The sequence below is a fragment of the Galleria mellonella genome, unplaced genomic scaffold (genome assembly GCF_026898425.1).
Source record: "Galleria mellonella isolate WM207_F2 unplaced genomic scaffold, CSIRO_AGI_GalMel_v1 utg778, whole genome shotgun sequence".
NCBI classification, from domain to species: Eukaryota; Metazoa; Arthropoda; class Insecta; order Lepidoptera; family Pyralidae; genus Galleria; species Galleria mellonella.
This window is the reverse complement of record NW_026442150.1, coordinates 26,268-49,642: the sequence shown is the minus strand read 5'-3', so window position 1 is coordinate 49,642 and position 23,375 is coordinate 26,268. Positions and strand designations below refer to the sequence as shown.

The window sequence follows — 23,375 nt, the reverse complement described above, 5'->3', positions numbered from 1 at the left end:
TGCTTGTCCAGTGTCTAACTATTCCGGCCCCATACTAGTGCGAGTTATGCCCATTTTTGGAAATTTCTGAAAATCCCTCTTCATTGAGCCAATTGTGAATATATGTATCTATGTATTTGTTATGTATGTGTATATGTATGTATATATATGTGTGTAAGTTTTTATTTATTTATATATTAATGTAATGCGTCAGGGATGTTCTTCTCTAGAAATCTGTCCGACTCTAGAATGAGGGCATACGGGTATGCGACCCCGGCCTCCCGAGCCGCTGCAGTGTCCCAGTCCTTTCCGCAACTGCAGTGTCCCCCCCTTTCCTTTCCCACATAAGTCCCTTATTCCCCTCATTCACCAATTTCCTCTACGCATTTCCAACGTTTCCTTCCTTTTTTCCTCAATCCTTTCCTCCATACCGTAGGTGGCGGAAACCACCAACAAATGCATTCCCAAAGAGGGTTGACGTCAGACAGGGGGCCGGTCGTAAAACTAAAAACCAAATCTTTTTGTATTATGGATAAAATCATATTACGCCGACCACAAATGATTGGGATAAGGGTAGGAAGATGATGATATATTAATGTTATATTATTATTCATGCACTTTTATTATTTACATATGTAGGTATATAGAGCTGTTTTTATTGTATTATATATAATTTTTTTTACTGGGTATTATTTACCTTTACTTTAATTGTTTTACCTTTAACTGTACGGTTATTACCCTTATATTTTTTACATTCTACAGTTTCCTTTCAGCTTCTCAAAGGTCGACTGTAAGTGATCCCTTTACGGGATAAGTCCGCCATTGTATATTAAATCGGTGCTTAATTTGAATTGTGTACAATATAGATTTTACAATACAATACAATATCCATTTTCAGGACATTGACGAATAATAATCTCACGTACCTCTCCCTGGAGCCGGTGGCGGTGACTCGTCTCCATACACTGCGTCTAACAGACAACCCAATCGTGTGCGACTGCCGGGTCGCGCGCCTGGCGACCGCCGTGCGCGCTGCCAACTTACTGGGCGTCGGGGCGAAGTAAGTATTTACATTGGTATTTTAAGTTATAATAAGCTAGTGGCCCGTACCGGCTTTGCACGGGTAGGTAGACATTTTTGCAACATTTTAAAAAGTGGTTATTGTGACATAACGATAATAGTTGGACATATAGTGTCGCGGAGTTTTTTGTAGTTGTCGATATTTTCTTCAATATTGTAGAACATACTTTTGTTCTATCACCAATAGTTTCCGCAGCGCACGCGACCAAAGATATTTTTTAGCATTTTTTTACACCTTCAGTTACGTTACTAAAGTTTTAGTAAGGATCCCTAATCTTTTCTAGCAATAAATATAGTCTATGTTACTCAGGGTGAATGTAGCTTACTAATGGTGAAAGAATTTTTGAAATCGGCAAAGTAGTTTTGAGTTTATTCATTACAAACATACATACACACAAAAATACAAATCTTTCCTCTTAATAATATTAGTGCATTAGTTGAAATTAGAATAAAAATATACATATAAAAAAATTAATGTAGCAGTGTTTGTGCAAAGGACCTAACTCAGCATAAATCAGTTCAGGGTACAATAGGACTGATATACCTGAAGAAGGTAAAAGCCCTTAAAATATTAAAAAAAAAAGCATATGTCTCAGTTTCACCAGGGGGAGACTTTGTACAAAAGTCGTTTGGTTGGCCACCTCTGTCACATTCGTGTTTCTACCGTGAAGCAGTTGTGTCGCATGGCTGTGTTTCGGTTTGAGGGGCGGGATATGGCGTGAATTTACTGGGTACAGAGGAATAACACCTGAGTCCTCAGGAATGGCAACGCATGGGGAGGTATCATTGGCTGAAACAGTATACACTGTTATGTCCATTGTACTGCTCATGTCTATATGCGACGGTTACCACTTTCCATCAGGTGGACCGTCAGCTTGTTTGCGATTCTAAGTTGTATAAAAAAACTTTCATATCTGATGGTACAATGCTGATTTTCTGTATGCTTTAAATACGTGACTCATTGATACGATACCGTGATAATTACAGATGTCAGGCACCGGCGACGTTGCGCGGTGCTCTATTGACAGAGTTAGATCATGAACAGTTCTGCAGCGGTGAGTTACAAATGCTTTACAAATCACAAATCCGGCCCCATATGGATTATTGCTGTCACTTATAGGCGGGAGCACCTATATACCAGCTTGAACCTTTCGACACTTCAGCACGATGGTTTCCAGGGGGAACCACGTGGAGGTCGACGTGTAAGGATATATTGTTAGCAATGGGGCTGGTAATCCGCTTTACTAACAATCCCCCCCCCCCCACTAGTTGGAGTAACGACCTCAAATGCATTGCAGGGAGTCAGTGGCTGCAGGTGGCTCGGGACCGTTCCTTATGGCAGTCTATGGGGAAGCCTATGTCCAGCAGTGGACGGATAATGGCTGGAATGGAAATGATGCTAAGTTCAAATTTCAATCGTCTTTATTCAAATACATTTGTTTACAAGCATTTTTAAGTCGTCATTTCTTCTAATCTACTGCAGGCTTCGGAAGGTTGTCATCTGTTGTGAAGAGCCCGCGAGAAACTCAACAGTTACTGTTTTAAATCTCTGTTAACATTATGTGTGTTTATTTAAATGTACTATATCTAATATTACATGGTCGTTGGCAGCCCGCGCATGATCCACTAACACCGTGCACGCTTCTCATTCAAGTAATCGTTTAGTGCGTAACAGGCTTTGTTCAATAAGTGTTTTTAATTTCAGATAATTAAAATAATTAAAGCGGCCTAGGATAATTACTTAGTAAAGTATTGTACAGATAATATCCTAGGCCGCTCTCGCCTATTATTCTCTAATATTCATTTGTTCCGTGTGGGCCCGGCATAGAATAGACCGCCCCTTCATTTCTCACAGGTGTCGTAAAAGGCGACTAAGGGAGGGCGAGGGATGGGCAGCAGCGTCCCTCTTAAAACATCTCCAAAGCCTAACTGCGGTTGCCAACCCGCCTGCCAAGCGTTTTGGTAAAACCCCCGAATGGGGGGGGGGGGGGGGGATTATGTTCAACAATGAAGTAATAATAGCTCATATGAGAATGATTGATAAGAAAAAAAAAAACAATACTTTAATTCACACGAGCGAAACCGCAGGTAATAGTTAGTATATTACGGTTGCCAGGTCCGACGACGGCCATCGCGGGCGAGTGCTCGGCGGAGCCCCGCTGCCCGCCGCCGTGCCGCTGCACACCCGAGGGCACGGTCGACTGCAGGGAGAAACTCCTCTCGGAACTGCCCGCTGCTATACCCCACCGGGCCACTGAGATGTAAGTATTTACCGGGTACAGAGGAATAACACCTGAGTCCTCAGGAATGGCAACGCGTGAGTAGTATCATGGGCGAAACAGTATACTCTGTTATGTCCATGCTACTGCTCATGTCTATAGGCGACGGTTATCACTTTCCATCAGGTGGGCCGTCAGCTTGTTTGCCATTCTAAGTTGTACAAAAAAAAAATGTGTAAGTATCCACCAGAACTGCCGCCACCAGATGGAGACGTTGTGCAATTCTTTCCTCTTCAACCATCCAATTTTTTTTACGTTTTTATTATGTAGACACGTTTTTATTAAGATTGCTTATAAAAAAATAAACAAAACAAAGCAAAAAATGATAGAACAGCTGGCGTTCGGTATTTTTTTTTTATGACGGATAATGATAGAATAAACTGCCCCCTGCCTGCGGGGAGAAAGGGATTGTTAGTAATGGAGACTGTGAATCCCATTGCTAGCAATATACCCAACTAGGTCGACCTACTCGCGGTTCTCCCTGGAAACTATCATGGTTAATTCTAGATGAATTCGTCATGATGTGCTAACTGGCCTGTTTCCATTCTCATCTATCACCCTTCACTGGTGCTCCGCCGGCGTATCCCGTAAGCGCAGGCGGGGTTACCATACCATTGTCATCCAATAAAAAAAATACGCCTAGAATTCAGCATGATGGGTTGCAGGGGGGGGGGGGGCTGGACTCTGGCTCTCCATTACTAACAATCCCTTCCCCCCAGCGCAGGTGGGATTACCATACCATTTTCACCCATCAAAAAAAAACCGCTTGCGATATCGGTACACACTGGCGGGACTCTAGTAAGGGATGATAGGTGAGGATGAAAGCAGGTCAGTTGGTACATCGTGATGAATTTCACGACCCACACGTTGAAAGACACTGGTCGATATGAACCTTGCAAAGTTAATATTTATTTATTTATTTATTTAACTCTTTATTGCACCATAAATTTTGTTTATTTACATACATGGACAAGTGAGTAATTCAAGTGAAATACAGTAACATAAATACAGATTGAAGTATACACATAAAGGTATAAAAGGCGGTCTTATCGCTAGGGCGATCTCTTACAGACAACCTTTGTTTAAAGGAGAACAGATAGAAGTGGGCAGGTGGCGCAAGAGGGAATTAATATTTTTTCCGTGCATAAAATACAAAAACCTGTAATGCACAAAAAAAAATATCAAAAACATTTTTTTATACAACTTAGAATGGCAAACAAGCTGACGGCCCACCTGATGGAAAGTGGTAACCGTCGCCTATAGACATGAGCAGTACCATGGACATAACAGAGTATACTGTTTCGCCCATGATACCCCCCATGCGTTGCCATTCCTGAGGACTCAGGTGTTATTCCTCTGTACCCTGTAAATTCACGCCATATCCCAACCTTTAAACCGAAACACAGCCATGCAAACACAACTGCTTCACGGTTGAAACACGAATGGGACAGAGGTTGTCAAGCAAACGACTTTTGTACAAAATCTCCCTCTGGTATATATATAATTTATTATACTACTTACTATAACAATATATTATCTAATCTATTTCTCTCTTTCCAGCCGTCTAGAACAGAACGAGATAACCGACGTGGGTCCCGCTGCGTTCTCGGCCGTCAAGCGTGTGGCACGCATCGACATATCCAACAATAAAATTACCAAAATAGCGGCCGACGCGTTCACGGGGCTCACGCATCTCACGTCACTGTGAGTACATCATATAGTAAATCCAAAACCTTCCTCGAGGACCACTCTATTCATTGATGAACACAGCATCGAAATCGGTGCAGTAGTTTTTGAGTTTATTGCGAACAGACAGACGCGGCGGAGGATTTTGTTTTATAATATGTAGCTGACTCGGCAAACGTTGTTTTACCATATACATTATTTCTAGAACTATACATGATAATTTATCGTACTACAATTATTATATTGGATTGCCATCTTGCAACCCTATTGCGGAATATAAAAATCGCCATTAAAAAACAGGGGGTTGATCGTAAAAGCGTGAAAATTTGTTTTTGTATGTATTTTTCAATGCTAAATCATAATAAAATAAAAATAAAAAAATTGCCCAAAAATTAAAAAATATATTTACGGGTGGGTCACCCTTATCATTGAGGGGTATGAAAAATAGATGTTGGCCGATTCTCAGACCTACCCGATATGCACACGAAATTTCATAAAAATCGGTAAAGCCGTTTCGGATGAGTTTAGTAACAAACACCGCGACACGAGAATTTTATATATTAGATATATATATATATATATATATATATATATATATATATATATATATATATATATCTCACTACATAATACATTCCTACATATATATTCCTTGGTTATTAGATACATACATAAATACAAATATGTGTATTACGCAGGAATCGAACCGGCGACCATTGTACGACATTTCATTACGATGTAATTATTTCAGAGTATTGTACGGGAACAAAATCAAGGACTTACCATCTGGAATCTTCCACGGGCTGACGTCTCTACAGCTGCTGTAAGCAACTTGTTTATCTTTTACCAGAGGGAGACTTTGTACAAAAGTCGATTGCTTGACCACCTCTGTCCCATTCGTGTTTCTACCGTGAAGCAGTTGTGTTTGCATGGCTGTGTTTCGGTTTGAAGGGTGGGATATGGCGTGAATTTACTGAGTACAGAGCAATAACACCTGAGTCCTCAGGAATGGCAACGCATGGGGGGTATCATGGGCGAAACAGTATACTCTGTTATGTCCATGGTACTGTTCATGTCTATAGGCGACGGTTACCACTTTCCATCAAGTTGGCCGTCAGCTTGTTTGCCGTTCTAAGTTGTATAAAAAAAAAAACTTAGAATGGCAAACAAACCGATGGCAATTTTTCAACAATTCATATTGTTTTTTTTTAATGGGTGATGATGGTATGGTAATCCCGTCTGCGCTATCGGTATACGCTGGCGGGGCACCAGTGAGGCATGATAGGTGAGGATGAAAAGGCAGGTCAGTTAGCCCATTGTGACGAATTCCACTAGAATTAACCACTATAATTTCCAGGGGGAACCGCGTGGAGGTCGACCTGATAAGGTGTATTGCTAATAATGAGGAAATTAGATCCCATTACTAACAATATTTTCCCCCCATATTGTCTGAAATTACATGTAATATAATGCATTTATAAATGTGAGCAAGGGTGGTCTTATCTCTGACAGAGATCTCTTCCAGTCAACCCGATACAGTTGGAAAGCATGTCGTTAGCGGGCAGCTGGAGTGCTACAACTATTAATACATAAACAAATATACAGTTAAATAAAATAACCAAATATATAATAAAATATTGTAGTATCACATCTCCATATTTAGAAATAACAGAATTTTTCATCGTGCCACCCACCAAACTGTTTATAATTACTCCTCTCCATCCAAAGGTTGGCTGCAAGAGATCGCTCTCAGCGATAAGGTCGCCCATTGTTGTCTCACTGTGATCATTTCTTGTAATTGTTTGTATCTATAATAAGTTTACTATTGTAATCTTATGAAGGGAACAATAGAGAGTATCTATCTATGTATCTATTTATATTTTTTATTTCAGATTACTAAATTCTAACGAAATAACTTGCGTGAGGAAGGACACGTTCAGAGATTTGCAGAACTTGAAGTTGTTGTAAGTATTTGTTACCGTAAATATACCCTAGATCGGTGTTTCCCAACGTTGGGCGCACGCCCCACAGGGGGCAATTTTATAGTTAAGAGGGAGCAATAAAAAAATGGACTCGAAGCGATTTTAACCCTCTTGCTCCGGGCCATTTAAATGCAATGCTACGAATAGATATCGGCGCCAAATTTAACAAAAAAAAAAGTAAATTAAAAAAAATGCTGTAAATATTTATTAGGTATAATTTCGTTTGACGTTACCAAAATATCAACTGGGCGATTAGACGAATTCAACAAGAATTGTTCAAGATGTTTTCCAGGGCGACTAAGTTATATTGCTTGCAATGGGACTGTCAAACTCCATTGCTAACAATCCCTTTCCCTCCTGCGTGTATGGTTATAAAAGTGTAGGAAGCAAGATGTGTATATAAGTGTATAAAGATAATGGGATTTGGCACCCCATCCTCTCTGCCTATCCCGCTAGGAACTTGGCGTGGTAATAGGAAATATAATATAGTTTTTATTTTCAGATCTCTTTATGACAACAATATAAGATCTATCCCGAATGGAACGTTCGACTCGCTCACCGGAATACAGACTCTGTGAGTACCGATATTGCTGTCCATACTGGGGAATCTACACTAATATTATAAAGAGGAAAGATTTGTATTTTCGCGTGTATGTATGTTTGTAATGAATAAACTCAAAAACTACTTTGTCGATTTCAAAAATTCTTTCACCATTAGTAAGCTACATTCACCCTGAGTAACATAGGCTATATTTATTGCTAGAAAAGATTAGGGATCCTTACTAAAACTTTAGTAACGTAACTCAAGGTGTAAAAAAATGCTATAAAATATCTTTGGTCGCGTGCGCTGCGGAAACTATTGGTGATAGAACAAAAGTATGTTCTACAGTATTGAAGGAAATATCAATAACTACAAAAAACTTCCAGACACTATATGTCCAACTATTATCGTTATGTCACAATAATCACTTTTTGAAATGTTATAAAAATGTCCACCCGTGCGAAGCCGGGACGGACCGCTAGTTTGATAATAATAATAATAGAAATATCTCGCCATTTTTTTTTTACAAATATGGTACAATAATTATAATATACATATATTAATAAATACATCGTGGAGTAAATACCAGAGGGAGACTTTGTACAAAAGTCGATTGCTTGAGCACCTCTGTCGCATTCGTGTTTCAACCGTAAAGCAGTTGTGTTTGCATGGCTGTGTTTCGGTTTGAAGGGTGGGATATGGCGTGAATTTACTGGGTACAGAGGAATAACACCTGAGTTAACCTCAGGAATGGCAACGCATGCGGGGTATCAAGGGCGAAACAGTATACTCTGTTATGTCCATGGTACTGCTCATGTCTATAGGCGGTTGCCAACCCGCCAGCCAAGCGTGGCAACTACTAGCAAAATGCCCCAAGGGACTTATGTCCAGCAGTGGACAGTAAAAGCTGATAATAATGATAAAGAACCTGGGCATTTTATATTATTTCCAAAAATCCTATCCAGTTAATAAATAATGTAAAAAAAAACTCCATGGTGGTGCCCCGTAGACACCTGGGCCACAACCCGTTCGCGTGCGACTGCTCTCTCCGATGGCTGGCCGCGTACCTACGCAAGAACCCCATAGAAACATCTGGAGCCAAGTGCGATTCGCCGAAAAGGATGAGCAGGAAGCGGATTGACGCACTCAGAGAGGACTACTTCAAATGCAAACGTGAGTATTTTAGAATTCCAGACTTACTTCATAATTAAACTGCACCAGAGGGAGACTTTGTACAAAAGTCGTTTTGCTTGACCACCTCTGTCCCATTCGTGTTTCAACCGTGAAGCAGTTGTGTTTGCATGGCTGTGTTTCGGTTTGAAGGGTGGGATAAGGTAGTGAATTTACTGGGTACAGAGGAATAACACCTGAGTCCTCAGAAATGGCAACGCAGGATGAATTTAATAAGTGAAACAGTATACTCTGTTATGTCCACGGTACTGCTCGTGTCTATAGGCGACGGTTACCAATTTCCATCGGGTGGGCCGTCAGCTTGTTTGCCATTTTAAGTTCCATAAAGAAAATTACAATAATTTTAAACTTAAACAAAGATCTACTCGGTATGGTAGCTTACTCGCAATTAGCACATAAAATGATGATGGCCAACCATCCATGAGCTAAACTGTGGCAGGGGGAGTGACGTAGCCGCTTGGCAATTGTTGGCTTGGCTGGCGTTGCTAATCAACCTCTTAATAGATGATAATGGAATGGTAACCCTGCCTGCGCTATCGGTATACGCTGGTGGGATACCAGTGAAGGATGATAGGTGAGAATGAAAAGGCAAGTCAGTTAACCCATCGTGGTGAATGCACTTGGAATTCAGCACGATGGTCTCTAGGGAGGACCACGTGGAAGTCAACCTGACAAGGTATATTGCTAGCAATGGGACTGGTAGTCCGCATTACTAACAATCCCTCCCCCCCCCCCCTTACTAATCAGCTGATGTGTGTTTGGTAACAATTTATTTAATCCAGTTGCAAGGACACCACAATTTAATATTACATCGAAATATTTATTGTAAAGATAAACTAATTTCTCAAACATGCTTGGAAATGTGAGCATTATTTTGACAATCTTCTTAGAGATAAATCAAAATTGCCGTACTGGCCAGATACATGCGGGCAGCGGCCGGCAAAAGTTGTATGAAAATCCATATCTGTCGTGTTTTGCGGCCAGATAAATTACTATGTAAACTCATATCTGTCCTGTAATTTAAAAATGGAATGATCTTTTACTTCGAAACATGGCTACCAAGGAGGTAACTAATAAAAAGCTGTCTTGTAAATAGAAAGTTGTTTATTGAAAAAAAAAACAAAGGAACATTATGGCGCGTGAAAAATTATTATTGTTCGTTATTCGTCATTGAACTTAAAAAGTAAAATTGTGTTTTTGATTTCCGCGCATTGTTTGAGAAAAGTACTATACAAGCCTTGGCCACAACTAGGCATTGATGGACTCATATATGTGTGCCTCGGCTACGCCTCGGCCCACATTTGCACGTTCGTCCATCAATGCCTCAGTTGCTGGCCGCTGCAGTAATGTACTACTTTTCTAATATATCTAAGTCAAAATAAATATAATTTTAGATTTTAATTGTTCATTAAACAGTAATTTCTCATAACTATCAAATTAATATAATAAGTCAAGAAATAATTTTGTAATCCAGTAGAATTTCGATTATCCGAATATTCGATTATCCGGACTTATTCTTCACGTCTCCAATAATCGATTTAGAAATGGTATTATGGTATTAATTGGGTAAACAAGTATTATGTAATCCATTATCTTTATAGCTCGTAATTTTTTTTTATAACGTTTTGTCTAAATAACGTAAGTAAAACCCTTCACATGACGAAACAATATTAAAATTTAATTATAATTCGATTTGACTCTGAAATCGATTATCCGGATTTTCGATTATACGGACTTTCGATTATAGGGAAAACCTCTTGGATCAAGATTCTACTGTAGTATATGTATAAATAATTAAGAGAAATGGCGTCTTGGATTCGATGCCATCGTCTACGATAACATGGCACGCCCCTCCATATTCCAAACAATTAGAAATGTGCTAGTAAAAATATTGACAAGGGTTCGACCGAGAAGTATAACGATCCTGAGGTCGGACCGCTGCTTGGACTTGTCCTCTAGACACAGACGGGGCACCACGCTTGTAGTTAGAAGTTGGAGGGTTGTGCCGTGTTACCAGAGACGATCTATAGCTGTGTATGTGTGCGCGTGCAGCGGGCGAGGAGTGGGATAACGCATGCGCGGCGGGCGGCGCGTGCCCGGCGGCGTGCGCGTGCGAGTACGCGCCGCGCGCCGTGTCCGTGAGCTGCGCACGCGCCGCGCTCGCCGACATCCCGCGCGACCTGCCGCTCACCACCGACGCGCTGTGAGTACCAGCACCACTGTAATACTAGCCACGACGGCGTGGAGGAAGGGATTGTTTGTAATGGAGAGGTTAGTCTCCCATCGCGTCCCAGAGGTCGACCTGATAGGTCGACCTCTACGCGGTTCCCCCTGGAAACTATCGTGACTGATTTATCGTTTCACCCTTGCCCTATAGCTTCTATCGAGTCAATCTCCTAATCTTGTAAATGATAATAACTGTACTTGTTAACTGTTGTTTTTTTATTTTATTTTATTTAATTATTTATTTTATTTATTTAAGGCAAACAAACAGCTAAAATAATACATAATTATATGCTTAAATAGTAATTTGGTAGCCACTAGAATTTGCACATAATAAAATACAAGTAAACGAAACACAAAATTAGACAATACTATAATAAAACAAATATAAACAAAATTAAACAAACAAATACTATTGAAAACCACAGCATTTATAAATATAAGTCCTAGTTTAATTTGTCAAGTTACTCTCAAGAGTTACCATGTCTATCGATCATTTTCTGTGATATAAACATGCTATTTGCCTTGGCATCTATCATCCTTCAGCAAACAGAAATGCCGTTCTATTTACACCATAAAAAATCCCATTACAGTTACCATGCATGTTAGTATATTTTTTTTGTACAAATTTTCATTTTTATCTTATAAATTCAAATATTTTTCCTAGTATAATGCCAGACAACAATTTGGGCCAGATCAAGTCCGACGGTCTATTCGGTAGACTGCCGGACCTGACCAAACTGGACTTCAGGAACAACGGTGAGTATTCTGAACGCTTTGTATAAACTATACTGTCCCGGTATAAAATGGGCCACCCCTTCTAATCGTGTAGGTGTGGTAAGAGGCGACTAAGGGAAGGGAACTTAATGGCCAAGGGATGACCAGCAGCGTCCCTCTTACTTTTAAAAGTCTAAAAGCAGTTACCGACCCGCCTGCCGAACGTGGTAACTGCTGGCAAACCCCCTTATGGGGGAGGCCTATGTTCAGCAGTGGGCATTTAACGGCTGACATGAAAAAAAAATTGATGGTAAGCAGGTAATGTGGTCCAAAATGAGGGTCGCCATCACAACATCAATCATAATAATATTTTTTTCCGCGCGCAGGCATAACTGTGATAGAGGACAACGCGTTCGACGGCGCCGCCAACATACAAGAGTTGCTGTTGGACGGCAACCAGCTCCAGACCGTCACCGACAAGATGTTCTTCGGTCTGCACAGCCTTAGTATACTGTGAGTATAGGGCATAGCTTGAACGCTTGTTAAGGGGCCGCCCGAAAAACAGCGCTATATACCCGTAGGTACATCTCACTGAAGATGTGGAATGTATTATTAAAAAAAAAATTATGCAACTGACAATGGCAAATAAGCTGACGGCCCACCTAATAGAAAGCGGTAACCGTCGCCTATAGATATGAGCAGTATCATGGACATAACAGAGTATACTGTTTCGTTCATGATACCCCTCCATGCGTTGCCATTCCTGAGGACTCAGGTGGTATTCCTCTGTAAATTCCCAGTAAATTCACGCCATATTCCACCCTTCAAACCGAAACACAGCCATGCAAACACAACTGCTTCACGGCAGAAACACGAATGGGACAGAGGTGGCCAAGCAGACGACTTTTGTACGAACTCTCCCTAATGATGATGATGACCCGTGCGGAACCAGGCCTGATCACTAGTCTGATATAAACCTGTATTTACAGATCGCTTACAAACAACAAGATCCGTTGCATCACTCCTGGCGCATTCGACCACCTCACCATGCTGTCCACTCTGTAAGTATTATATTTGGAAGTCCAGAAGTGATTCTTAATTCATCTAGATCAGGACTGATCCACTTGACTAGACCCAAGATCTACCGTTTACTGACGAAACCCTGTGCGATCCACCAAATACATCATACTTCTTGAAATCACAAATGAAACGACACAGTTCAGTACACGAGCGTGTAGTGTTGCAGTATTGTTTATTGTATTAAGAGGGAGAACGTAAAGCTGAAACTGCTTCTCAGCGACTACTTGTTTATATTAGTGCGAGCGTCGCGTCCGAGCATCCTCCGCTGGATTAGCGATATATTATATTGTTCGCCTTGACACGATCGACTTTTTTTTATGGGTGAAAATGGCATGATACCCCCCTGCGCTATCGATATACATTGGTGGTGCACCAGTGAGAGGTGATAGGTGAGAATGGAAAGGTAGGTCAGTTAGCCTATTATGAAGAATTCGATGAAAAATTATTCACGATAGTTTCCAGGGGGAACCTGATACGATCCACTGGACTAATAGTCCGGTTGGCCACCCCTGGTCTAGATAATAGCCATTGGGATCTTTAGAAGGAGGGAGGAGGAGGGGGGGGCTGGATAAGAAACTAGAGACTACTACAGAATAGTCTGGTCTCCATTCCAGGATAAATTCACAAAGACATGTCTGAGAGTACATATGAGTATATGCCTGTTTCAAAGGACACAGGTCCCCTTGGAGAAAGGTCTTAAAATACGCCAATGATAATATGGATACCGCTCCGATATCTTTTTTTTTTATACCACTTAGTACATACCTAAATTAACTGCTCCTCTCCATCCAAAGGTTGGCTGTAAGAGATCGCTCTTAGCGATAAGGCCGCCTATTGTTTTCTCACTGTGATCATTTCTTGTAATTGTTTGTATCTATAATAAATTTACTATTGTAATCTTATGGAGGAAACAATATATCTATCTATCTAAATCCGAAATTTTCTATGTAGCAACTTGGAATCGAACTCGCTTGAGTGCACGTGTCACCTGGCATGGTTGTCGACGTGGTTGCGCGAGCGAGGGCTGTCCCCGGCCGCGACGTGCCGCTCCCCGCCAGCATTGCTTAACGCAGAACTTCACCAGTTAGATGTCGCTGCGTTCAAATGCACACGTGAGTTCTGAAGCTAATCCTCAGGAATACCAGTCCTTGTGGGCCACTGCTACTTTCATCTTACTAGCTTGTATTTTAATATTGTTAAGTTGTACCCTGAAGTAAGCTTGTTTTTTTTTAATTCTGCTAATGAGAATTGTATTTTATATACTTGGTTAGAACCCCAAATAGTATCTTTAAGTACACCTTGTTTATTATCAAAAATTAAGTCAATAACAACAAAATGTTCAATACTTTAAAAATAGGGCCTAAAATTGGCCCTTGAGGTACTACTTCATTTTTTTTTTTTAAATAATAGCCTAGCATCGTGGAACTACCTATCTAATAGATATATACGTACTCTGTCTACTCTGTCGGAGTAGATAGTTCTGAGAGATCAATCGCTCAGTACATAAGAGCCGCACATTGCAGCGGAGGACGTGGGCTGCCTGTCGCGCGACTACTGCCCGGCGGCGTGCTCGTGCGCCGGCACCGTCGTGCGGTGCGCGCGCGCGCGGCTGCAGGCCCTGCCGCCCGCCCTGCCGCGACACACCTCCGAGCTGTAAGTACATTTACTTCTTCCTGGGCCCATAACTCGTTTGTCTCTACCCTGTTTCTGGGTCCATAACGTATTTGTCAAAATCTAATGTCTCTGTAATTTCTCCGCTAGCTACCTCGAATCGAACGAGATCACGTCCATCTCTTCCGAGCAGATTCGCCACCTCACTCAGCTGACGAGACTAGACCTCTCCAACAATAAGATCAGCGTGCTCTCCAACAACACCTTCGAAGGTCTCACCAAGCTGTCCACGCTCATAGTCAGCTACAACAATCTGAGATGTGTTCAGGTAAATAGTCAATTTTAAGTCGCTTTCTACTAAAAAGATTTTTAAAAAGGGTGAAAAAAAAATTTAAATACGCACAGAAAGCAACTAAAAAAAAACATATTCTTTATATAGTGACGGCACACACAGACATTTCACCAGATTGTAATGATGCCGATTCCATGAGTACTCGGGAGCTCCAGTACCCACGAGAGGTACATAACGCTAACATCATAGTCCAGCAAGCAGTATACGTCTTTCAGCTGAAATAATGATGATACACCTAATTTTTAAAAAGAGCATAAGCACCACATGAGGTTTTTAGAAGCTTGCGGTATCCATATTAATCATACCTAACGGTTACCGCTTTCTATCAGATGGGCCAATTTACAGGGTACAGAGGAATAACACCTTAGTCCTCAGGAATGGCAACGTATGGGGGGTCCATGCGTTGCCATTCCTGAGGACTCAGGTGTTATTCCTCTGTACCCTGTAAATTCACGCCATATCCCACCCTTCAAACCGAAACACAGCCATGCAAACAACTGCTTCAAGGTAGAAACACGAATAGGACAGGTACAGAGCAAACGACTCCCTCTAGTACAAAATCTCCCTCTAGTAAATTAAACATAATTAACAGATGAATTATTCAAACAAAATGACTTACACTTGGCTGTGACTGTCAGTTATGCGGCAGTCACCAGGTGTGACACTTATAATCACCAGGCACGACACGCATTGTCACCACATGGAAGAATCACACATCATGGGCGCAACAGTATACTCTGTTATGTCCACGGTACTGCTCATGTCTATAGGCGACGGTTACCACTTTCCATCAGGTGGGCCGTCAGCTTGTTTGCCATTCCAAGTTTGTATAAAAAAATCACAAAAACATATAAATTAATAAATTGTTTTCTTTGCCCGCAGCGCGACGCCCTCAAAGGTCTAAAACAACTTCGCGTGCTGTCCCTCCACGGCAACAACATCTCAATGCTAGCGGACGGCGTGTTCAGAGACTTGAAGTCCATCTCGCACGTGTAAGTAATTTTTTTTAATTGCAATAAAAATAAATTATTTTGCTAAACATCTAATTACAATACATCAATAAATTAAAGTTAATATATAATTCCTTAAATACTAATACTAATTATAAGCAATCCCCCAACGCACCACACCGAGGCAGCGTACCCAAGGTACTGGCAGCATTACCACTTTGGATCGCCAAATTTATCTTTTGGGCAAAGTAGCTACCAGCTCTCGGGTCACCAGTAACCTCGATGAGACGCGCTGCGATCGTCCTATTACAATGTTAGAATGCTATATTTGAAATAAATAATGTATTAATAAAACAATTGAATTTTTTTTTATTATATTTTTTTTTTTTTTGTGGAAGACTATATGTGTTTTTTTTTTTTTAATAATATCAATGTATGTATAATACAGCAACTTTAGATACCGTTCTAAGCAATGTGCAAATCAATTTTTAAATAATTTAAACAATGTATTACAGTAAATAAAAAATAACTAACTAACATGCAATAATATTTTAATCATAAAAAAAAAATAATGATCAGTCGTGTTCATGATCCGTACCCGACCCAAAGGTTTTTTTTATTTTTTATTTTTTTTTTCATACGACTTAGAATGGTAAACAAGCTGACGGCCCACCTGATGGAAAGTGGTAACCGTCGCCTGTAGACACGAGCAGTACCATGGACATAACAGAGTATACTGTTTCGCCCATGATACCCCCCATGCGTTGCCATTCCTGAGGACTCAGGTGTTATTCCTACGCTAAGACATCAGTACAGGATGAACTGATAAGGATTAGGTCAGGTCAGGAACCAATCACGACAGTTTCCAGGGGGAACTGTGTGGAGGTCATTTCGACGAAGTATATTGCCAGCAATGGTTACTAATCTCCCAGTTGCTAACAGTCGCTCTCCCCCCCCCCCCTCCCTTATGGGCGACAGTTTTTCATAAGTAATAAATGCTAACCTCGTTTCCGCTAATCGATATACGCTTGTGCGGTACCAGTGATGGATGATAGGTGGGGACAAAGGCAGCTTAGTTGACCCATCACGAATAATTTTCAGAAGAAACCCCTTGGAGAACGACTTGATAAAGTATTTTTCTAGCAAAAGGTACTAATTTCTCCATTACAAAAAACCCCCTGCTCCTGCTATAGGCGACGGTTACCACTTTTAGTTAGATGGACCGTCGGTCTATTTGCCATTGTGTTATAAAAGAAATATGGCACGCGTATTACTAATAGCCCCTTCTCCTCCTACAGGCGACGGTTTTTTTGATAGGTGAAAATGGTATGGTAACCCCGCCTGCGCTAACAGTTTACGCTGGCGGAGCACCAGTGAAGGGTGATAGATGAGAATGAAAACAGGCCAATTAGCCCGTCATGACGAATTCATCTAGAATTTACCATGATAGTTTCCAAGGGATACCGCGAGGAAGTCGACCTGGTTGGGTATATTGCTAGCAATGGGATTCTCCGTCTCCATTGCCAACAATCCCTTTCCCCCCTTATAGGCGACGGTTACCACTTTTAATCAGGTGTACCGTGAGTCTATTTGCCATTGTATGAGTGTGCCACGCAGCGCGCTGGGCTCGAACCCGCTGTACTGCGACTGCGGGCTGCGCTGGCTGTCGGAGTGGGTGAAGGGAGCCCGCGAGTACGTGGAGCCTGGCATCGCTCGCTGCGCCGAGCCGGCCGCCATGCGCCACAAGCTGCTGCTAAGCACACAGTCGCAAGCCTTCCTCTGCAACGGTACGACCGCTTCCAACACCTACTCCAACCTTACATTATATAGATCAGGACTGGCCCACTCGACTAGACCCGAGATCTACCAGTTACATACATACATATCTCCCACGCCACGCCTGTCTCCCATTACGGTAGGCAGAAACAATGGAACGCCAAATGCTTCGATTCAAACAAACCTCTTTCGCTTCTTCCACATTCATCAATCTTTTCATACACGCTCGCCGGTTACGGTTACCAAATACATACTTCTTGAGATTACAAATGTAACGACATAGTTCAGTACACGACTGTGTAGTGTTGCAGTATTGTTTATTGTATTGGATGTATCAGATGTATCAATACCTCATGTATAGAGTATCCCTTTGGATGGAGAGGAGTAATTATAAACAGTTTGATGGATGGAGGCGCTATGATGATCCAATTATTTTTAATTTGAAAATGTAATACATGTAATATATATATATATAACAATTACATAAATATATAAATTAAATACTGCGCACATGTATTTGATAAGCAAGTTGTTGCTACCTGAGCAGGCGAGCCGCCCGCGGAGCTGGTGGCCAAGTGCGACAGCTGCTACAGCAACCCGTGCGCCAACGGCGGCACGTGCAGCCCCACGCCGGCCGGCGGCTTCCGCTGCGGCTGCGCGCGCGGCTACCACGGCGACACGTGCCGCCTGCGCATCGACGCCTGCTACGGCTCGCCCTGCCGCCACGGCGTCTGCCGCCTGCTCGAGGAGGGCCGCTTCCAGTAAGTACAGCGGGGGGGCGGGGGGGGGGGAGGAGCTCGACTGGACAACGCCTGGCTGCTGTTCACAGGTTATAGGATCTCATTTAAAATCGCGTTCCACAAAATAAACCGACTTCAATTCGGAAAAAAAATATTTATTTATTATTAAAATAATAATAATATAATAAAAATAAAAAAAAAATAATAATCTCTCCCTGAGGCTCACTCCCGGAAAAGATGCAGAAAGCGGTGCTCTCAGATTCTGCCCGCATTGTACGCCGGTTTCTCTCCCTGGGGCCCTGAACCCCGGCCGACTGTGCTTCTGCCGGGCGTTAGTTGTCATCTCCTCTCCTTAAGAGGGGAGATGAGAATTTTCTAGGAATTTAAAAAATAATAATAAATAATTTATTCAGCTACAAAAAAACAATATTAAATACAATTTTTTTTACAATAAAATAATAATTATGTGGTAGCAGCTGAAATGTTCCCCGCTCAGCGTGCGCTGCAGCGTGGTGCTGCAGCGCTGTTTTTCAGTGGGACCACCATTCGATAGGTGGCGCTCGGGAGACTGGATTACATTTATAACACACTGGACCTTATAGAAGATATCAACATTGTATATAAATATAATAATATACTATTTAATACATACATACATACACATCTGTCACGCCTGTCTCCCATTAGGGTAGGCAGAAACAATGGAACGCCAAATGCTTCGATTCAAACAAACCTCTTTCGCTTCCTCCACATTCATCAATCTTGTCATACACGCTCGCCGGTTACGGGTACTTTTAATTTGGCCCTTCTCCAGCACGTCGTACACTATTTATTGTATAACATATAAGGTATAATGAAGATATATAAAATAATCATGTACTCTAAGTGTGCATGTATCAGTTATAATTTGTCTGCCAGATTTACAGTTTTTGTACTGAAAATATATGTGTTTTTAAGCGATATTTAAAAGACATGTCTATAGGTGACGGTTACCACTTTCCATCAGGTGGGCCGTCAGCTTATTTACCATTCTAAGTTGTATAATATATAAATATATATATATATATAATCGTAAATTTGGAGAAAGAAATATTAATGTTAGTTGTATAATTTGACAATAGATGGCGCTGTAGCAAATATACAACGCGATATGGTTTCGTCAGTGACGGTGTTACATAGTCGAATCGGATATTCTCTCATTTCTGAGACCTACCTTTTAGGTCCCGGGTTCGATTCTTTAGTATTTTTGAAGTGGCTATGTATTTAAATATACTTTGTCACTGAACACTGAATCTCTAAATTTTACAAAATTATATTTTATATGTATATATATATATATAATTTTATTTTATATATAAATATAATTAAATTATATGTAATATATATTTTATATATAAAGAATTATATATACAATTTATTATTTCTAATTTATTATGTGTATTTCTATCTATTAATCTTTAGTAATAAAAAATATATTTTTTGTTTTGTTATACATAATTTATTGTTTTAATTTTTTTTTAATTATTTCATAAAATAAAAATTATTTACATTTTTTAAATTAAATTTTTTTTTTATAAATTTCTTCGGAACTATTTAATTTATTTATATTTAAGTGTTCATAAATTAAATCTTATTAAAATACTAGTGGTCTTTACCGGCTGCGCTCGTATAGATAGGATTTTTGAAAATAATATACCGCTTATGTAACTTTCTATAGATGAGAGAATTTTTAAAATCGATTAAGTATTTTAAGTACTCAGTAAATTCACTGCCATATCGCACCCTTCAAATAGAAACACAGCCATGCAAATACAACTGCTCCACGGTTGAAACACGAATGGAACAGGGGTACCCAAGCAAATGACTTTTGTACTTAACTACTATTTGTAATTAACTATTAATTTGAGAAAAATTGTGAAAAATAATGTATCGTATTTAAATTGTATACTTAGTGGATGATAATGGAATGGTAACCCCGCCTGCGCTGTCGGTATACACTGGCGGGGCACCAGTGAGAGATGATAGGTGAGAATGAAAGCAGGTCAGTTAGCGCATCCTGACGAATTCACCTAGAATTAGCCACGATGGTTTCCAGGGGGAACCACGTTGAGGTCGACCTGACAGGGTGTTATTGCTAGTAACGGGGCTATTTGACTCCATTACTAACAATCCCTTCCCCTCTCCTGAGCTAACGGTGTACGAAGGCGGAGCACCAATGAGGGATGATAGGTGATGATGAAAGCAGGTCAGTTAGCCCACCATGACGAATACACCTGGTATTCAGCACGATGGTTTCCAGGGAAGACCTGGCAGGGTACAGGATACAATGAGTCGGTGTCTGGCAGGTGCGCGTGCCAGGCCGGCTACACGGGCGTGCGCTGCGAGCTGGACATCGACGACTGCGCCGCGCACCGCTGCCAGAACAACGCCACCTGCCACGACCGCCTCGGCGGCTACACTTGCCACTGCGCGCCAGGATACATGGGTGAGCCGTCCACCACACACACCACACATACCACATACACCACACACACCACACACGCACACGCACACGCACACGCACACGCACACGCACACGCACACGCACACGCAAACGCAATCGCACACGCACACGTACACGCCGACGCGCACGCACACGCACACGCACACGCACACGCACACGCACCCGCACCCGCACACGCACACGCACACACACACACACCACACCACACCACACCACACCCGACATTTACTGTCAACTGACGACACACTGACATATTTATTACATGCCTGACTGCTAGATCGCCTACTTTTTTTAATGAATGATAATGATGATAAAAGCAGGACAGTTATGTTAGCCTATCGTGACTCATTCTACTAGAATTAACCATAATGGTTTCCAGGGGGAACCGCAGGGAGCCCCCATTGCTAGCAATCCCCTCCTCCTTAATTACTTGTTTCAATTTAGAAAGTGAGTGTGAAGCGTGCGTGTTGCAGGCGAATTCTGCGAGACGAAGATCCCGTTCTGCACGGCGGAGTTCAACCCGTGCGCGAACGGCGCTCAGTGCAGCGACCTCGGCAGCCACTACGCCTGCGCCTGCCCGCGCGGCTACTCCGGCCTCAACTGCACGCTCAACGCCGACGACTGCGTCAACCACATGTGCCAGGTAGACACAGCGCTCATCGACACTTACTGACTTGTTGTGGCGAGTTACCACTAGTTCCGGATTTGTTGTGACGAATTACCACTAGTTCCGAATTTGTTGTGGCGAGTTACCACTAGTTCCGGATTTGTTGTGGCGAGTTACCACTATTTCCGGTTTTTTGTGCCGAATTACCACTAGTTCTGGTTTTATAATATTAAATTACCACTTTTTCTTGACTTTTGTGTCGAATTACTACTTGTTTCGGATTTATTATGTCGAATTGTCTCTAGTTCCGGATATTTTTGTTCCAATTGCTACAACTTCTGGATTTTTTGTTCTTATTATTGCTATGGTTTTTTGTTTGATTCTCCATTAGTTCAGATTACTAACAATAACCCCGAAAACTGATGTTAATTAAAACGGGCAATACCAAAGACAAATGGACAGAACTGCACCATCAACGTGAACAACTGCGTTAACAACATGTGGGCGCTCACTGGCCCGGTTACCACTAGTTCCGGATTTTAGTATCAAATACACCTATTTCCGGATTTTTTGTGTCGAATTACCACTAATTCTGGATTTTTTTATTCGAATCACCATTCATTCCGATTATTAAAAATAACCCCGAAAACTTGTTAACATGGGTATTGGTTCTACAGAACTGCATTATGCTTTAAATATCATTTATTCAATATATAATATCGAAATAAATATAGATATCCGACCGATATGGGCGATATCGAAATAGGTAATGACAATTTCCCGCCATCAGTGTCTAGAGGAACCCAATATTTAATATGTCATGTATAGTTAGTTTGAAGGTAGTTGAATAATATGTTTAAAACAGTTGTTGTCTGACATTGAACTGGTTTCATTAAAACATTACAATTGGTGTGAATTTTTTATGGATGATAATGGAATGCAAATCCGGCCTGTGCTAACGCTGGGGAAACACCAGTGAGAGAATGGGTGAGGACGAAACAGGTCAGTTAGTCCATCGTGACAAATTCACCAATGAATCAATTACGATGGTTTCGGCGAGGAGGTGGAACTGATAGCGTATATGATAGTACAGCTTCCCCCTCCCCCCTGCAGAACGGCGCGACGTGCGTGGACGGGCTGGAGGAGTACTCGTGCGCGTGCGCGGCGGGCTACGCGGGCCGCTACTGCGAGGCGGCGCCGCACGCCGCGCTCGGCACGTCGCCCTGCGCGCACCACGACTGCGTGCACGGCGTATGCTACCTGCCGCCTGCGCCCACGCTCGCCGCGCTCGTGCGTACATTTTGTTTTATATACCAATAGGCTATGGGGCCAGTTTTTATATCACAACAGGTTATGGGCCCAGTTTTTTTTACCCCTCATACGTTGCCATTCCTGAGGACTCAAGTGTTATTCCTCTGTACCTTGTAAATTCACTGTCATATCCCACCCTTCAAACCGAAGCACAGCCATGCAAACATAACTGCTTTACGGTAGAAATACGAATGGGACTGTGCCCAACTAAACGACTTTTGTACAAAGTCTCCCTCTGGTAAAGTTTTTATTTGACAACAGATTATGGGCCCAGTTTTTTATTTGAGAATACGTTATGAACCCCCAATTTATTTTATTTTGCAACAAATTATGGACAACTAATTTATTTTATGTAGCAACAGGTTATGGCCCGATTTATTTTTTGTAAACTTATTTCAAGGCCAGTATATTTTAATTAAGAACAGGTTAAGAACCCAGATTTTATTTCACAATGCGTTATGGGCCCAGTTTATTTTTAAACATTTTATAAAAAGACACGACGGCCATGGAACGGAAAGTGGCTATCTGTACTATAGATATAATACTGCAGACTATATATACTGTGACGCACGCGGTATACCTTATACATTGCCATGTGGTCCCGACATAGAATTAACCACCCCTTTCTTTTCCATGAGTGTCATAAGTGGTAAACCTAACGGTCGGAGAATGGGCAGCAGCGTCCCTCTTAAAATATCGCTAAAGCCCAACTGCGGTTGCCAACCCGCCTGTCAAGCGTGGCAACTACTGGTCAAACACCCCTAAGA

General features: G+C 41.6%; 1 protein-coding gene across 2 annotated transcripts in view; it reads left to right on the top strand.

Annotated features, from left to right (window-relative positions):
- LOC113522317 (protein slit) overlaps positions 1 to 23,375 on the top strand; it is a 164,062-nt gene that overhangs the window by 121,652 nt on the left and 19,035 nt on the right. For both annotated transcript variants that reach the window (XM_052901236.1, XM_052901235.1), the window contains 21 exons: positions 878 to 1,039; positions 2,047 to 2,114; positions 3,176 to 3,320; positions 4,899 to 5,042; positions 5,776 to 5,847; positions 6,917 to 6,988; positions 7,509 to 7,580; positions 8,557 to 8,720; positions 10,791 to 10,941; positions 11,629 to 11,720; positions 12,065 to 12,191; positions 12,668 to 12,739; positions 13,710 to 13,870; positions 14,282 to 14,411; positions 14,520 to 14,697; positions 15,604 to 15,713; positions 17,289 to 17,458; positions 17,995 to 18,208; positions 20,533 to 20,672; positions 21,164 to 21,333; positions 22,411 to 22,587. In XM_052901236.1, the coding sequence (XP_052757196.1) occupies positions 878 to 1,039; positions 2,047 to 2,114; positions 3,176 to 3,320; positions 4,899 to 5,042; positions 5,776 to 5,847; positions 6,917 to 6,988; positions 7,509 to 7,580; positions 8,557 to 8,720; positions 10,791 to 10,941; positions 11,629 to 11,720; positions 12,065 to 12,191; positions 12,668 to 12,739; positions 13,710 to 13,870; positions 14,282 to 14,411; positions 14,520 to 14,697; positions 15,604 to 15,713; positions 17,289 to 17,458; positions 17,995 to 18,208; positions 20,533 to 20,672; positions 21,164 to 21,333; positions 22,411 to 22,587 (2,791 nt within the window). The remainder of the gene's footprint in view (positions 1 to 877; positions 1,040 to 2,046; positions 2,115 to 3,175; positions 3,321 to 4,898; positions 5,043 to 5,775; positions 5,848 to 6,916; positions 6,989 to 7,508; positions 7,581 to 8,556; positions 8,721 to 10,790; positions 10,942 to 11,628; positions 11,721 to 12,064; positions 12,192 to 12,667; positions 12,740 to 13,709; positions 13,871 to 14,281; positions 14,412 to 14,519; positions 14,698 to 15,603; positions 15,714 to 17,288; positions 17,459 to 17,994; positions 18,209 to 20,532; positions 20,673 to 21,163; positions 21,334 to 22,410; positions 22,588 to 23,375) is intronic.